We start from the raw sequence: 18,101 nt of genomic DNA, 5'->3' as shown, positions 1-18,101 counted from the left end.
GGAATCTAAAAGAAGAGATGAGGGGATTAAATTAGATCTCTGAGCTCCCTTCCGTTTCCAAGAACATATAATTCTGTGAGAATTCAGGAATAACATCAAGTGGATAAAGGCTTTTATTTTGTATTAGCCTCACTTGTGGTGAAATAAATGAAGTCAGCTTTTTTCTGACTTGACAACCTCTTCTTTTAAGACCTCAAAATCGTACTTCATGCCAGCAGTATGAGTATCTTCCAAGTTAATTATGAAAATGTATGAACACCTTCGGATGTTTTTTAAAAGCATTTAGGATTTCATTTTATAATTTAGTCTTACACATTTTTTGTATGTTGTGCTTTGAAGTAAAACCAGTTTTTTGTTTTTTGGTTTTTGGTTTTTTTTAAGTCTAGGATTTGATGGGAATTGAGACTTCCCTTAAAGACCTGCCTCAAGGTACAGGAGTCACAAACTCAGATACCTGTAGGATCTAAGATAGGGGTCAGCAAACCTTTTCTGTAAAGGATCAGATAGTACACATTGCAGCTTTGTGGGCCTTCCAGGCTCATTGCAACTGCCCAGCTCGCTACTGTGGCACAGAAGCAGCTGTAGACTACACGCGAAGAAGGGTGCGGTTGTGTTCCAATAAAACTTTATTTACAAAAATAGGTGTAATTCTCGAGCTCTGGTCTAGGAAGGTTATTAACTCAAGGGAGATATATACATGTTACTTTAAGGTGATAGTGAATGTAGAGAACTGTGCCGTGTCCATCACAAAACATCGAAATTCCAAGCAAAAACCTCAAAAAGAGTGCTGTGCAGACCAAATCTAATTTAATCAGAGACCTACCGGGCCACCTGTTTGCAGCCCTTGCTGGGGAAATACCAAATTGGAAGCATGTCTTGTGAGATTTCCTTCCAAAGTCCTTTTCAGCTGCTAGTATCTTTAATACCCTTAGCTTTTAAACTTCTAATTTTTAACCTTTTCACTTCATAGAATTTCTAGTAGGCGTTTTGTAGCTCCGCATATGAGAGATTTGAGAATATCTGTGTTGCTTTAGATTATATTTATTGTGCCAGAAGTAGCAAATGCTGTTTATAATATGACAGTCAGTTGGATGTTTCCTGGTAGTTGGCTATTTGCATACATCCACACTGAAGCATTTCAGAGATCGCGCTGACCTATACAGAGAGCTTCCGAGGAGTGGATTAGAGAGCTGTGGCTTTTTTTTGTTCTTTAGGAACAACTTTGAATATACCCTAGAAGCCTCAAAATCACTTCGACAGAAGCCAGGAGATAGCACCATGACCTACCTGAACAAAGGACAGTTCTACCCCGTCACCTTGAAGGAGGTCAGCGGCAGCGAGGGGATCCACCGGCCCATCAGCAAAGTCCGGGTACGTTCTGCTCCTGGCTCTGTTCTCCAGGAAAGCTCGTGAGAGCTTTCATTTAGATCTAAATGAAGATCTAAAATGGCAGTTTACAGCCTTAACTGTAAAATAGAACACTAAGTAAGAGTTCCAGAAGATACTCACCCTTTAGCGTCTTTCTATCATAATCCATTCTCTTTCATAGAGTGTGATCATGGTGGTTTTTGCAGAAGACAAAAGCAGAGAAGATCAGTTAAGGCACTGGAAATACTGGCACTCACGGCAGCACACGGCCAAACAAAGGTGCATTGACATAGGTGAGGAGCTCTGGAGCCTGCTTTTATTCCCAGAGGTGTAAGCATCCAGTTTTCTAATTCCAGTTATTTTTGGCAGCGATCAGCTTCCTGCCGAAAGCATTTGAATTTTTATGCCAGCTACTGATCTGTTCCAAACCCTGTTCTCGGCCTCCTGGAATCAGTGTTCTTCACTTTACTTCCTTCATAAGGACGTGTGGCCTGTGCAGTGCTGGCTCTCCAGATGACTCTGGACCAGAGGCTCTAGAGCTGGCTCGCGTAAGAGGGCCCTGCTCTTTGGTCTGCAAGGTTTTTGAGGTGGAATGTCTTCTTTAAGAGATACTGATTATTTGTAGATGATGGTGAAGTAGAGAAAAAACCCTAAATAAACAAGCAAAAGCAAATACCGCTGGCGGGCACTTGCCTAACCCATCTCCCCTGGCTACCTGATGAACTGTACTGCTAGACTCTTCTGTCTTCCAAGAGACCCAGGGATGTAGCCGCTGGGCTGTGGCAGCAGACCTGGGCAAACCCGTGTTTAATGAGGCGGCTTCATGAGAAGGGCTCTTCTTGCCATGTAGAGAATTTTTGTGCAGAACCATCGTCTGTATCACAAGATGGCCCTTAATCTCAGTGTTACTTCTTTTGTCTTTTGTAAAGTTCATGTTCTCTTTTCAAAAAAATTTAAGAGAGCTGAGTTCTCATCTTGGTTCTCTGAGCTAGTTTTGTGACCTTGGGACAATTACGTAAACTTTTTAGTCCTAAATATCTTAATTTTGACATAATGGGGGAAAATTAAATAGGTCTAAGGCTTACCTGTATTTTAAAAATCCCGTGATTCTTATTTTCATCTTTTTGAACCTTTTTCAATCCAACAATATGGTCATATAAGTTTTTCAGAGGCAATAATATGGAAAACGTTGGACCAGAAATCACGATTTCCCTTTCTTTCTCATCACTCCTATAGCTGACTATAAAGAAAGCTTCAACACCATCAGTAACATTGAGGAGATTGCGTATAACGCCATTTCCTTCACTTGGGACATTAACGATGAAGCAAAGGTAGGTAACCGAGTCCCGGAGCTCCTCCGCCTCCAGCTTTGCCAGGGAAAGTGGGAGGAGCTTAATGATTTGGCAACTGATTTTTTTTTTTTTTATGGTTTTGCATGTTTTGTTCCTTCGCTAAGGAATAGCGAGAATGAACTCGGTAAGAGGATAGGTGAGAGCCATTAAGTCATGAAGTGTGTGAAAATGAGACAAGACTTTGGGAGAAGAAACAGCTGTTGTCTCATCAGCTCTGCCCTTCCTTCCGCCACAGCAGAGTCAGCTGGATTCTCGACTTTCTCTCTTAAGTGCAGCTTCTTCCAGAGGTTACAAAACTGTCCTTGTCCCCTCTCTTTCCTCCAAAAGGGACACCTTTTGTCGACCTCCTTCTGCACGTGTGGTGCAGTGCGTGAGCCTGCAGAGTGGGGGGGCGGGGGAGGCGGGGCACCTGACGCCCCATTCCCTGCGCTCCTTTTCCTTCTTTGCAGAGCAGCGTTAATACCTCCCCCCTCCCTCCTCCGGGCCCGGTGTGTGGATTATTGAAGCAATTGCCCAGGAAGCTGTTGGAATTTCTTCAGAAAGTCTCTTAAATACAAGTTCTTGTTAGCAGTACTCTCCTGCCATCACTTTCACATTCAGCTAGAGTAAGGGTCTTCTCTCTGGCACTTTTCCTCGTGAAGAGTTGCCTCCAATTCACGTGATCATTTGGATCACTCTAGTTGGAGTGTTTGGTCCTTGCCAGAAAAATTCAGCATGTCCTTGAGTCATTTCTGCCCTTCCCACAGCATTCTTTTAGTATAATCCCTCTTTCGTGGAATTACAGGGGTTTCGTGGGTAGTTTTTCCTTTGGGTTACTTAAAAACTTGGGAGCTCAGACCTCACAGGGGAGATGCGTCCTCACCTGTGGGCGGTTGGCGCGGAGCCGACGCTGGGTACCGTCTCGGACTTGCAGTGTATGTTGCACTGCCCTTCGTCAGGGGCCAGGTGCAAAGCCACGACCACCTTCCTGTCCTTCTTGACCTTGAGAATTTCTTCTTTTACTTATTCAATAGAAGTTTAGCAATGACGGAATAAGATAGCAGTAGGTATTAATTATTGCGTAACTTCATTTTTTACTGCCTGCGGTTGCTTTTAAAAAAACCCTATGACTGGATTCTTGCAAACTGTGTGAACTTTGTGGCATCGTTGCTCTCCTTTCATCCTGGGGGCGTCCTAAGGCAAAAGTGTGTCTTCAGTGGAGGGTGTGGTGGGTTGGGTCTGCCAATGTGAGGAAGTGGGGGTTACTGTGGTCACATGAAGGGCTTCTTGGCGACCCCCTTGGTCCTACACAAGTGTCCTCAGGGTGCGTCGTCCACAGTCTGGCGCTCGAGTAACCCGGGAATTTGCTATAGAAGAGTTGTTAGGAAGAAAAGGAAACTTCATTTTATGTAATTGTTGCTACAGTTACTCTGAAATTAAATCTCAAGGTAGGACTCAGCAGCCTATAAGAACAGTTGGCCCTGTGCCCTCCGAGAGCTTCTGTTCTTAAAGCAAAATAGGGATAGACTTCCTGTTTGCCATTAGGGACTAATTGAGAAATTGTGGAGGAGGTGATCGGGAACGCCTAAGTCCTGAGTCCACTTTTCTGCTTTACCCGTGACCTTGGGTTTAGTCCCTTAGTTCACTAGCTCCGTTTTCTCCCCTTTCTCCTTCTCCTAGGAAAATAAAAAGGCTGTGGTGGCCAACTCTCTTTCTCACTGGCACGTCATCAAGGTTAATAAGCACTTGTCAGAGTGCCTGGGGATCTGGGTGGAAAGGCCCAGCATGTGGGCGGGGTGCTCTGGTTGTCTGACGTGTCACTCTTTGGGGGGGGGTAACAAAAGCCCAGGTGCCCGGTCAGGATAATGGCTGCTTTCATTCTGACGACCTTCAGCATGTTTGTAGTAAAGAGAAGTGTTGTTGGGGTGTCTTAAGCAGCCTTAGTAGCTGCTTGTTCATGGATGGAGGTAAATTCAGTTTTCATTTCCCCTTCCAGACCCCCAACACCGACTTGGTTTCTTAAGCCTTTGCCTGCTACCGGAAAGAGTTTGTGCCATTTCTTAATGAGGCTGTTGCCTTTTGATGCTGATATCAGACATCAGCTTCAAGCATGTGTTGGAATTCAGTGTCCAGATTCTTTGCTTTCCCTGGCCAAGTGGATGTTTTCTGTTTTTACACTTAAAGTAATTGATGCCCCAGGGCAACTAGAGTGAACAAGTATGCATGCAGAATCTTGTATAGATTTTTTTGATTTTTGATTCTTTTTCAAAAGTATCCACTTTCATTCCCCACTTTTCTTGTTCTCATTTAGGATACGTTTGTTGTTCATTCTCTCCCATAAATGTAAGAGTTGATGTGTGCCATTCCCCTGCTCCCCAAGACACTTTAGAAACAAATGTAATATCCCCTTCTGGCCATGCCAGGATGAGTAAAACCAGAATTCTGGCCCTGTGTTGACATCTGAGTTTTCCCATAGCTTCTGCAGCTCGCTTTGGGGGTGACTGTATTTTGAGGACATAGGAATCCTGAACACCATGGCTTATGTTCCAGTTTGGGAAGAACACTGCCCAAACTGAACTCATCGTACCCACTCCCGTCATACTGTCATATACCTGTGTTATCATATACCTGCTATTCCTGTGGGAACTCGAAGACATTATGGAGGTTGTAAAAAAAAATGATGAGTTTTCAAAATGGCAAGGAGGAGGAAGCGACTCTGAAAAGCCGAGGTAGCTTAGGAACAGTCCCCCAGGTGGCCCTCACCTCTCTGCCGTGCAGACCTGTTTCAGCTCGTTTTCCTGTCTTCCACACAAATTTGTCTGGGTAGCCAGGCTTCTTTTAAAGAGGCAGAAATCTCTGGACAAGTGCAAGTTCATCAGATACTCTTCTTCCCTCGTGGAATACCTTTACGATCAGATTTCTTCCCTTCAGATGTACAGCTGATCGCAGGTAATTTTGGCAGGGAGAAGCCTCCGCCTTTGAAACCTTTAAAGTGGAGCTCTGGTGAGGGGCTGCAGTTGAGAATCCGGGAGTTCTGAGGGCATCGGTCATGTGGGAGAGGATGGGGAAGCGAGAAGGGCACGTGAGGAAGGTAGGGGAAGGTGTGCACCTTCTTGGGCTAGATAGAGATTCTGTCCAGAGCCTGCCGTGCACATCCCCTGCCCTGGGCATTCGTGACGCAGCGAACAGCTACCATCCACCATGACCAAGGCACTGTGCTCAATCCAGGCTGTGACTCTGGTATCGTCATTCAGGTATGTTGGCGGTCCCTTGGGCTTTTGCAGAAGAGTTTGAGATCCTAAATATAACATCACAGAAAGGGTGTATACACCACTTTGCAGATGAACGTTGGAGACACTGCTAATTTATAAATTGGGACTGTCTGTCCTGTTCCAGTGACAGTATTTCCAGAACTCAGTGGTTAATTCTGGATAGTTTGCACATCTTGGCCTGGAGTTTTATTTCTTGCTGGAATTATAAATGAAGGGTTTACAACAGTGTTGAGATTTGGTTTGTGATAGGAAGTAAGGACCTCTCAAAGCCTGAAGAGCTAGAATAAATAGAGGAAACAGAAGTTAAGGAGAGAGAATTAACTTCCTTGAATGCCTGTTTAATGCTAGGCACTGTGCTAAGGGCCCTTTTCCGTGTTCACACGTAACGAGGTAGTGCTACCTGCTCAGTATCCAGAAAAAAGCACTTAGTCCCCTAGATGAGTACGTGTTTGCTCCGTGGTCATCACAGTGAGGCTGTACGAGGAGGCAAGAATCTAGACCATGAAATGGACAGAAGGCATTTTGGACAGTGCGGGGAGTATTTAAAAGTCTAGTGGCTCCCAGCTGGCTCAGGCAGTGGAGCCTACGACTCTTATATTGGGTGGAGAGTTCAAGCCCCAGTGTTGGGGTGTAGAGATCACATTAAAAAAATAAAATATTTAAAAGTGCGATAATTCTTGTTAATTGAGTAGCTTTATGGCTTCACTGTTATAAGTTCCCTTAGTAGAAGAGCTCTTTGCTAACAGGAAATAATTTATGTTCATTGTTAGTAAATGATGTTTAACTACAGAGAAATATAAATTATAGCTGTGTTGGAATCAGGTGAAAACTGGGCCAGCCACCTTTGAGGGAGCCCCTGGATTCAGGGGACCGCTAACAGGAAGGGATCTCTGTTGATGGATTGGGAACACACTGAGTTATAGTTGCCTAGACAGTTTGGCAACAGGAAAAGAGCTACGGTCCAAAGCCAAGCTTGGGTTTTCTTTGATCACCTATATGTAGCTGTGATGCCCATGAATATTAAGCAAATCTTTTTACTTTTAAAGATTTTCTTTAGAGAGTGCACCTGCACGCCTGTGTGGGTGTGCCTGCGTGTGAGGGGGTGAGGGGAGGGGGAGGGGGAGAGAGAGAATCCAAAACAGGCTCCGTCCTGAGCACGGAGCCAGATGTAGGCTGGATCTCACGACCCCGAGATCTTGACCTGAACCAAGATCAAGAGTCAGACTCTTAACTGACTGAGCCTCCCAGGTGTCCCAAATTTTAAGCAAACCCTTTAAAAATGTAATGGACCCCAGGGATACAAAACATGTAACAGATTTGTTCCGATAGTGACTTGTAAGTTTTTTTTCTTTTTTTTAAATTAATTTTTTAATAAACATATAATGTATTTTTTTCCCGAGGGGTACAGGTCTGTGAATCGCCAGGTTTACACATTTCACAGCACTCACCATAGCCCATACCCTCCCCAATGTCCATCACCCAACCACCCTCTCCCGACCCTCCTCCCCCCCCCCCCCCCCCCCCCGTGACTTGTACATTTTTACACCAGAAGCTGCATTGCGGTGCAGCCACCGTTCCCATGTTTGATTTTTAAACTATCAGCAGCAAAGCACTTACTGCCAGACATGCATCGAGCTCCTGCTAGAGGAAGCAACGTCGAGAAGTTAGATGTGGAGTGTGGCTGTTTCATTGTCTGCGCATTCATGGCTTAAAGCAGCCTGGCCTGCTTCCTGGGATGCTCCTGTGGGCCCTGCTGGCTTTCTGAGTCTTCGGGAGACCTGCAGAAGCAGCGCCCCGCTCCGTTTCAGGCTGCGACTGGATTTCTCGCAGACGGATGGAACGTCTTCTCCTTGGTGGCCTGATCCTTATCTGTGGGGGTGACAAAACCGATTCCTACACGTTTTGTCTCTTCAGGGTCAGTGAGAAGCAAAGGGCGGGGAGGCAGTCAGAGATGGGCAAAACCAGAGCATTCCATTCTCTAGAGGAAAAAAACCCATCAATGAGAGTACTTTGTGCTTTTAATTACGACCTATCAACTCTTAAGAAGGAACGCCGAGCCATTCTGAAGGGTTGGATTGTCACTCGGAGCCAAACGTTCTATGTATCTTGGAGAGGCTCGTGTTACAAAAGGAAGAGGATTAAAATAGAATGCACGGCCTGACTGGGGTGCTGAGGTGTTTGGATGCAGCGCTGGTATCTCGCTTTTGTCTTGTCTCTGCAGAGAGTGCGGAGTTCCTGGTGAGGGATTATGGAGGCTCGCAGAGTTCATTCTGTCAGAGGGTGTAGCCGATCTGGTAACTTGAACTTCAGACTTTTTGTAGGTTCTTGTGGGATGCGGGTTTATGAGTTTAATAACAGTTTGTTGTTTTGTCTAAGCATAATATTTGGAATTCATTGTGAGAGTAATTTTTAATTTGTTTGGACTGAGCATATCGCATGCATTTATAGGGATTCCATTCCGGTGAAGCATCAATTAAGTGCTCTATTAAAGCGAGGTGTTGCCGTGTTTGGTCGCATTAAGCAGGGACAGGTTCGGTTTGTTTCACAACTTTAAATTCCCAGCGTGAATGGGAGGGAGGAGGGAGAGGAGTGAGTCAAATATTTCACTTGCAATTGCAATTAAATGCAGGCAGGTGATTTAAAACAAAAGTGTATCCTCCCTGGCCTGAATAGAAGTCGGGAAGCATTGCTACTTTTAAAACAAAGGATAAGAGACAGTCGGGAAGCGTTGCTACTTTTAAAACAAAGGATAAGAGACTTCTAAGGTCTTGGCAAATGCAAGGCTGACGCCATGAATGGGATTATCCCTGAGTGCTCACCTTGCGGTGGGGGGGGGGGGGGACAGCACAAGGGGAGCAGGAGACCGCCCGTCCAGCCTTCCGAATCGGCACGCACTTGACTCCCGGTGTTTCCTTCCCTGCGGTTTGAAAGTACATATTTATCAGAGTAAAAAATAAACTTTTTTCATGCCAGAAACATAGTCACATTCCTTTATAGATAATGAACAGTCTGTAGAGTTTGAGTTTGACCAGTTTTGGAAATGACAAGAAGTTGTTCTTGACGGGACGTTGGGGGAGAGAATGCCTCCAATTAGCCGACACGGAGTAAATTCTTAGCAATTGGAAAGTTGGCTTTGAAGAAACCGATCTGGGGCAGACTGGGAGAAAGGTCTTTCTTTGGAATTTCTTACCATTCTTTTTGCTAGACTCTGGCTTGGAAGTGTTTCATGTGGTATCCTCTGGCGTCTAAGCAAGAGGTTCGTCCAGACGGAGGATAAAATGCACTGACTCCTGGTGGACATTCAGAGTGCCAGGGAACAAGAGGGCACACTCACTGCAGCACACGCCTGAGGGCAGGTGCCCGGCGCCTCACGCTTCTCATTGGACAGGGAGACACTTGGCAGCTGAAGAAAGCTTTGGTTTGGTAGTGAAACCTGTATCTTGTGAAACAGGTTTGAAGCATCCCGTGTACTTAGCCGCCATTTGTACCGTCACTTGAATTTGTTTTTCTTTTTCTTTTTTTTTTGGTCAAATTTTGCCCCTTCCACCACCCTGCCACTGTCAAGAAACACTGAGCTCCTCTCCGGAACTTTCTTCGTTGACAGCTTGTCACCTTAACCCACCTTCTCCAGGTCCTTCCTGGAAATCCCAGCTAAAGTGGTTTTATAAATCTGTCCTTTCAACTGGTTTTGCTCCGTGTAAGCCGAATCGGAGAGCTCTCTGGCCTGCCTTGAGTAGTAGCGGCTGGGTTTACCTGAGCAGTAGGGGCCTTGGGGTCAGGTTCCTTCCACAGGGCGGATCTTTGTGTAAGACTCCAAATCCTTTAGTAAATAGAAGTGAACTCTCTACATTAATTACTCATTTGGGGACTTTTTTCTTTAGCTTTTTTTAAAATGGGAAATATCTAATAATTAGGAATTTTGACTGGAAGTCAGCTTGCCTGCCAAGTCTGCCCTCATGACCCAGAGGCTTCCCTGTCCCATTCTGAACCTAGAGATGCCGGAATGTGGTCTGTGTTTGCCTTGTGTCACACCTGCATCCAGTTCACATATTTCACAACGGACATCCTACTTATTTGGGACAACAGGTGCCCAATCACTGTCTCTGCCAACTGTCCTTAAGTTCACCAGGTCCTGCTTAAAGGCGAGGCCACAGGGAAGTCAGTATGTGGGGACCTCCAGCATGTCTCTGTGTGTCTCTCTTCCCATCTCCTTCTCTGTTTCTCTGTCTCTCTCTCTCTTTCTCCTCCTTTTCTCTTTCTGAGTCTCTGCGACTTTCCCCCTGGCCGTCTGAAGTCTGTGCAGAAACCCGAACTGCCGTGTGGGCAGCGTGGGGAGGCGGAACTGAGGCCACAGAAGGGGGGAGGACTTACAAGAGCCTTGTGTTTTCTTCAGGGAGACACCCTGTGTCGAGGTGAGAAGATGTTAGGTTAGTGCCCTTCTCTTCCCAGATCCTCCTCCTCCGTACTCTCAGCCCTCCAACCCTTGTTCTTAAGTCTTGATGGTCGTTTGATGGTCTGAGAAATAGCACAAATCCTAGTGGTGCATTTGGAAGCTTCTAGTTCAGGCTGCGATCATTCTGTAGGAGGGTGTTTGGAATTACCTCACACCATCGGAGTAGTGGGGGAAGTATAGCTGTCCTAGGACTGTCCAATGAGTCAGTAGCAGAACTTGATTCTAGTTCTGGGTTTATGACTCAGTCTTTGATGCCTCCTTGGGCTTGGTTAACGAGGCCAGCACACACGGTGTAAGTAGGAGCTACGGGGATGAGACAGAACTAAGATAATCAGGGTTTGTTTGGTTTTGTTTGTTTGGTTTTGGTTGGGGAGGAGGAATGTTGATTAGGATTAAGTGTCTTCTGTGTAATACTCAATAAATGTTCCTGTCGACTTACACTGCAGCCAAGAACTGGGTCTTGATTTCTCGGTCGCCGCTGGTTCCCACTTGCTCTGGCTCCAGCTGGCATTTATCACTTCACGTCAACGTATTGAAAAAAGGGTGATTTTATTCCTGTTAATTAGTGCTTCGGATTTAGGATGAGAAGAAACTTTGCTTTTGACTTCCTGTTGCAATTTCATATGTCAGAAGGTTTCTAACTAAGAAGAGCTTCTTTTAGATATGTTTTCGAGTGATCTTTCTGACTGATACGGAAGAGAGTTCAATTAGAATTTGTTCCAAAGTGTCTGCTTTCAATTAGTAGGTCAGTTATATTCTAGGAATAAAAATTATAAACTTTATACCTGTGTCTGACTAAGCTGAATTTTAATACTAGGTTGGGTGAAAATGATAAAGATTCCCAGAGGCCTGGGAGTGTATCCAGGAGAGCTGCCTTGTCTTAAAGGGCACCACGTCATCAGCTAAATCTCGTGACTTATGTGAAAGCAAATAGAAACTTTGATTCGAAGGATAGGCACCTTTCATTTCATGCCTCATGATCAAAAAACAACCTCTGCTCACAGCCATTTGGGAGTCACTTTTTCCCGGGACAATTTTTCCACGAGATCCTCTCCAGCTCTTTGTGCTTCCCCGTGGCGGTGTGGTTTCTAGAATGCCGAGTCTGGAGCCGGGGATGTGGGTCCTGGCTTCGCCTTTGCCTTCTACTTCCTGTGTGCCTTCTACGTTTTTTGTGTCTTGAGAGCCGGGGCCTCCGGCACAACTGAACAGTCTCTCCAGACTTCAAACGTGTGGAGTGCCCAGAGTCTGGACGGTAGGCTGCTCATGCTGAAGGTCATGTTTGTTGGGTATCCAACAAATACGGAAGTCCATTTTTGGAATATGAACACATCTCTCAGCTATCAGCTTTTTGAAGCATCTTCCATGGATAAATCAACCTACTTTCCTTTTTTCTTTTCTTCTATCTGACAGATCTTTTCTCTTTTCTTGCTTATGTTGACCAGACAGTTGAAATTATCTGTGCACCATAGCACACACATGGCAGGTGTATAATCGTGACGTAGGTAACCAGGTATGCTCTCGGCTCCAAACGCGATGCTTTTCCAGAAGTCTGCTGTGCATACTCTGGTTTGGAAAAGCAAAATACCATTCTTCCTTGAAGGATTGTTTCATTTTGGTCATTGCTGACCGATTTAAATTATTTCTAACATCCTTCCAGGAAATTCTATGCAACGTAACTAATCTGTTGCTAATATGTGGAGGAACTGGCCTAAGAACTCATGTTGCGAAGGGTTGACCTTCTTAACTATACACTCATTCCTTCAGTGGATTCTTCATTGTACTTCTCTGTGCAAGCGCTGTGAGGGCAAGAAGAAATGACTCAAGCATAAAGCCTGTCCTCAGAAGCGATGGTACTCTCTGTGATGCACAGGTCATCAGTGAGGTTAGAAAAACTCCGAAGTCCGGGGGAGACGAGGGCTTTCAGCCAAGGGGATCCACGGAAGGCTTTACGGAAGAGGATGCACCTGCTGGGGTTCTTTGAAAGCCTGGACCTACAGAATACTTTTGCAGAGTCTGTTTGATTGGATCCTTGTTCTCTTTCCTTATTTTTAACTCCCTCACAGATTATCTGTTGTGAATTTAAGTGGAAAAGAGGCAACTGGATAGTTTAGTTTATGGAGCTGCTTTGACATACTGAGGCCCAGACATTGTGCAGTGAGAAAAACAACAGTTGGGACGCTACCATGCCTGGTAGTGTGGCGTGAAGCCGCGAGGGAAGGGACAGCTTGTTTATTTATCAAATGCAAAATTGGCAGATAACCTGCAGTTTCCGTAGTAGATGGTCACTGTAGAGAACAGCTTCAAGTTCGGGTAAAATCGGGTAAATGCAAGAGAAAATCACCTCATGGCTCATTGTGTGGTTTTATCTCTGCCCTAGAACTTACCTCCTCTCTCTCTCTCTGTGTACATATATATATGTATTTATCTATATAGATACAGATATGTATGTTAGTGAGCCTCGAAATGCCGTAATCTTTTTCAAATTAATTGAAGGGATGTGTGTGTCTGTAGAGTTGATTTAATTACCCATTCGACAGATATTTATTTCATGTCCAGCATGTGTAAAAGGTTTCTTGGCATTCTGCGCTCTACCAAGATGACCTAGGTGTGCAAGTCTATGTGGAGGAAAGTTGTGAACATAAATAACCCATGAACTTGGGCAATAGGTTACATGACCTCTAAGCCTCAGTTTCCTCATCAGTGAAATGGGGTCAGAATCGTACCGATTTCATAGGTTGGTTCAAGGGCCAGAGTCAGGCACACTGTAAGAATGCAGTAAGTCTAGCTCAAACATCATGGCGGGGTGTAGTTTTAGTTGACTGGGGTTTAGGAATTTGGGGTCGTTCATTTAGTGAACACATGGTTCTTGTTGCCCAGGCACTGCCAGGCTGCTCTGGGAATGTAAAGATGAGTAAGACATGGTGCAGTTCTCAGAAAACTCAGAATTTAGTGGAGAGATTGCCACTGTAGTAAGTACGTCGGTAGAAGTAAACACATGGGAATAGAGCTTCCCTTAGAATGCGAGGATTGGGGAAAACGTTCCTCGAGGTGAAACTGTTGACAAAAAGATCGCCAGACGTTCAGAGCCCGGAATGGGCGAGTAGCCTTGGCAGGTTGGCCTGTAGAACGGCGACTGCTGGACCTTGACTGAGGTTGGACGTGAGCAGCGGTGAGGGTGTGGGGGGTGTTGGGCCCAGATCCTGAAGGCCCTGGCGTGCCCTAGTAAGGACCTTGGACTCTACCCTGTAAATGAGTTTGTCTCAGAATGTCGGGGTCTTGTGGGCCAAGTATATTGAGGTTGGAATTTCTGTGAGATTTTTAATACTGTGTTTTCAATTCGGTGGTAAGACTTGTTAAAATCACAAGTGTTTTGAAGTGAAGTCCATTGCTGCCAGGACGTCTCAGTGCAAGTGTTTGTGCTTGGGTATCAGGTTTGGTCCAGATAAAGGCCAAAGGAGTTCTTGGGGTGCCCTGTGATCAAACATTTTACAGCTGTTTGAATAGAGTAATATTTTTCAAACTAGGATCTAGGTTATATTTTTAGGGGTTAAGGAACGTTTCTCTCTCATTTTTTTTTAACAGATTTTATTCATTTCTTTAGAGATAATATACATGAGGGGGAGGGGCAGAGGGAGAGAGAAAAATCTCAAGCAGGCTCTGCACTGAGCAGAGAGGCCAGAATCAAGAGTTGGACACTTAACTGACTGAGCCACCCAGGCATCCCCATTTTTTTCTCTTTTAAAAAGGATACGTAGGGGCGCCTAGGTAGCTTAGTCGGTTAAGCATCTGCCTTCGGCTCAGGTCATGATCCTGGGGTCTTGGGATCGGGTCCTGCATCGGGCTCCCTGCTCGGCGGGGAGTCCGCTTCTCCCTCTCCCTCTCTTCCTCCCCCTGTTTGCTCTTTTGCTCACTCTCACTCACTCACTCACTCTCTGAAATAAATCTTTAAAAAATAAATAAAAAGGATACATATATTATTCACATTGGAGAAATACTGAACTAGGGAGTAGGAAACATGGCTGGAAAGGTAGATTGGTGTCACATAGAGCATCTTGAACGCTGAGGAACTGAGTCACTATTACATAGACGGGGAGCTCTAAAAAATTTTAGTAAGAATAAAGGATTAAGATTTGGGGGCGCCTGGGTGGCTCAGTCTTTAAGCATTTGCCTTCAGCTCAAGTCATGATCCCGGGGTCCCGGAATTGAGTCCCACATCAGGGTCCCCGCTCAGCGGGAAGCCTGCTTCTCCCTCTCCCACCCCACCTGCTGGTGTTCCCTCTCTCACCGTGTCTCTGTCTGCCAAATAAATAAATAAAATCTTAAAAAAAAAAAGGATTAAGATTTGTAGCAATACTGTATTTGGTGATTGCCTAATGTCAATGAAGCAGTCTCTCTTTCTTTCATTTCATTACCTGATTTGTAGCCATTTTATTGTTCAGAGGGCCCTTTGCTAGAGGTTGGGAGAAAGAAAAGTTAATTTGTGTGAATTGATATTAGCTCTTTTATTTTTTTTTTTATTTTTTTTTTTATTAAGTGTTTTTATTTTTTTTTATTAAGTGTTTTTATTTTGGGGGGCGCACCCTTGTGCGTATTTAAAGTTTTGTAAGGATTTGAAAGTCAAGATTTGGAGATACTGTGTAGCCTTTTGCATCCCCATGATTTTTCCATCATTACTGGCATGTAATTCAGGACCATTTTGTAATAGGCATTGGAAGAAATACGAAAAATGTGCCGATCCCTTGAAAACACTTTAAAAATGGGGAACCGTCTCTGCCATCTTAGGCGTCGAGCACTTAGAATTGCCGTGTGACAGAGTGACAGGAGTGTTGGGGCGAGGTGGCGCGTTCGGGGCCCGTTTTGATTCCTTTTCGTGACTGAGACGATGAGGGGATAGGGAGATGCGGTTCTTTACCCCACACCGAAGCTCAGAGTCTGGTCGCAGGAGAGGGGAGGTGAGCTGCTTGGTCCAACCTGCTCAGTAGTAAAATGGGGCTGAAATTCTACTTGGGGCCTGAGGGAACATGCCTCACGGCAGCTCCATCGACTGTTACTGGGTCCTCATCGATGAGAGTGATACTGGTAGAACATGGAATAAAGGTTCTTTTAGGATTGAGGGGCAGAGAAATAAAGATCACCGAAGTGTGAAAATTCCTGTAAAGGATGTGTGAGACTGGAATGGGAGTTCAGAGCTAGATTCGGACGGCCCGGATCATTTGGATTCCTTCCTTCCGAGGGAAGAGAAGCACTGAAGGTGTTCGTGGTTTCTTTGGCCTTTTCATCTTTCCGGCCATCAGGGTGGTGTCGTGTGGATGAGTTCCTGGGACCTCTCATGGACTCTGATGAGCCTGACACTTTGTTACTGGTTTAGTTGAAAAATCGGATCTCTTAAAGTTTTGTCGGAGCTGTTAAAACTGAGCTGTTATACTGATCCTGGGATTCGGTTCCTGCTTATATCTGCTTTCTTAACAACTCTATAGGTTCATATTTTGAAATTTTTTATTCTACTCATTGAATAAATCAAATTATGAAAGTAAAAGAAAACTATTTTCATCATTATAGCAGCAATGTTAAAAAAAAAAAAACAAAAAACGCAAAATTCTACCCAGATTTCTCAGTGGGGAAAAAAAAATTAAGACTATATTATTTGGATGTCAGGTTCTTGTACATGAATAATAATATAAACAAGTATTAACTGTTGTGGTAAAATTTTTTAAAGCAATAGCCCTTTTTAAAAGATTTTATTTACTTGAGAGAGAGAGAGAGAGAGCATGAGCAGGGTGAGGGGCAGAGGGAGAAGCAGACTCGCCACTGAGCAAGGAGCCAAGACAGGGCTCGATCCTGGCACCCCAGGATCATGACCTGAGCCAAAGGCAGGTGCTTAGCCGACTGAGCCACCCAGGCGCCCAGGAACAGTCTTTTTTTTTTTTTTTTTTAAAGATTGTATTTATTTATTTGACAGAGATCACAAGAAGGCAGAGAGGCAGGCAGAGAGAGAGAGAAAAAGGAGGAAGCAGGCTCCCTGCTGAGCAGAGAACCCGATGCAGGGCTCTATCTCAGGTCCCTGAGATTATGACCTGAGCCGAAGGCAGAGGCTTAACCCACTGAGCCACCCAGGCATCCCAGGAACAGTCTTTTTGTTCATGAAAAATATCCCAGTATAGTGTACTTAAGTCTGCCAATTTCATTACTTAGCTTCTGACTCAACTTCTTAGAGTTTTTGTAAGTTTTGACTGATAAATTTCAGGTGCTTTGTTAACACTTGCTGTGAATTAGGTGTGTAGAAATTATTTCTATAATTTTCTACCCACAAATGAAGTTCACTTGTTAAAGCTCACACATCTGACCACCGTCTTTAGACTGGACGGTCAGCGTGGTTTACCAGGATTGTGCCTTGGTTTGCTGTGTTGCTAGAGCCCAAAAAGAGTGAGTGAGTTGGGGGGATGAGGGGGGTCTGTAAAATTCGTTCTCGGTTGCTTTTCACTTCACGAGCTTCTGAGGCCAGCCTGTGTTTTGAGCCTCGTGTTTCCTGGTGTCTTTCTCCCCCTCCCTTTTTCTCCTTTGAGGAGTGACCGTAGAGACAGCCGCCAGCTGTGTGAACAATAGTGTGTGGCTGCTGGAATGCTTCCTGGAAAAATCATCATAAATTAGTTCAAGATCCGATTTCTTGTTGGTTCTGCGCTTGTAAATGGCATTTAGAATAAAAAAAAAATCCATACAAGTTAATCCTTTGATAATATAAATCTTTATTTTGTTGTTTTCCTCACATTTTCAGCTGAGGTCTGAAAACAAAATCAAATCTTTTGAGAAGTTTTAAGTGTGTGAATTCTCAGCCAAGAATGAGGAACTACGAGTTGTTAGAAAACTGGGCTGGACGTTCGAGAAGGAATCTTGTAGAGCATCTTCGACCTGTTTAGCAGTTTATTTTTGTGGTTTGTTTTTTTTCTCTTCTAGTGATTTTGGTTGGGAACATTAGATGCTCATCTTGAGTAAGATTTATGTTTTATTTATTCGAATAAAATCAAACTTTTCCTCAAAATCGGTGGCAAGGAAGCATGAAAACGGAGAAAGGTTATCCCTGTGTGTATTTTATGAAGGAGTGGAATGTGTCATCATCATCTTACTTTTTACCTCTTTCCTACCTTTGGAGGGGATAGTGCAGTTTTTCTGTGACCGTGTTATAGAAAGTATTTTTCTCTGCGCAGTGACTGTGGCCCGAACTTTTGTTTTATCCAGATTTAGGTGACGTGGCCTGTAGTTCCGCCGCTGTGGGCGGTTGTCCATGAGGTAGAACCGATCCCAAGTGTTAATGCTGCGAGGAACAGACGGTGCCTGTCTTCTCGGGGCCCCAGGACCTACAGGAGAACTGCCTCGTGCTTCTACTCCTGTCCTCTCACCCGCTTTCGGTGCTGCTAATGAAAGATGGTCACCGGCCTAAATAAGATTCCTGGAAACAACTTCTCCCTTAAGACCTACTCCAGTCCCCTCTGCGAGTGTGGGTTGTGTTGATAGAGCATATGGTTCCACACGTAAATGACATGTTAGCGAGAGGTGCTTCTTGGGAAGTCACTTTTGTGGAAAGTGGAAATGTTGAATTACAAAAAGGGAAGTAGTACTTCCTCGCTCTTAACTACACTGTGACGATGTAAGGGTAAGTTATTGTTCGAGCACTTAGAGAAG

At 44.7% G+C, this 18,101-nt stretch overlaps 1 protein-coding gene across 3 annotated transcripts in view; it reads left to right on the top strand.

Moving 5' to 3' along the window:
• Nucleotides 1-18,101, top strand: part of GRHL1 (grainyhead like transcription factor 1) — a 51,711-nt gene that overhangs the window by 10,807 nt on the left and 22,803 nt on the right. For all 3 annotated transcript variants that reach the window (XR_013967435.1, XM_080813891.1, XM_080813890.1), the window contains exons 6-8: nt 1,215-1,371; nt 1,550-1,661; nt 2,605-2,699. Coding sequence is in view for 2 of the 3 variants with exons in the window: in XM_080813891.1 (XP_080670017.1) it covers nt 1,215-1,371; nt 1,550-1,661; nt 2,605-2,699 (364 nt within the window). In the remaining variant the exon portion in view is untranslated. The remainder of the gene's footprint in view (nt 1-1,214; nt 1,372-1,549; nt 1,662-2,604; nt 2,700-18,101) is intronic.

Source organism: Martes martes (assembly GCF_963455335.1).
Source record: "Martes martes genome assembly, chromosome: 9".
NCBI classification, from domain to species: Eukaryota; Metazoa; Chordata; class Mammalia; order Carnivora; family Mustelidae; genus Martes; species Martes martes.
Note: the sequence above shows the minus strand (reverse complement) of the source record. Positions and strands in the feature narration are given on the sequence as shown.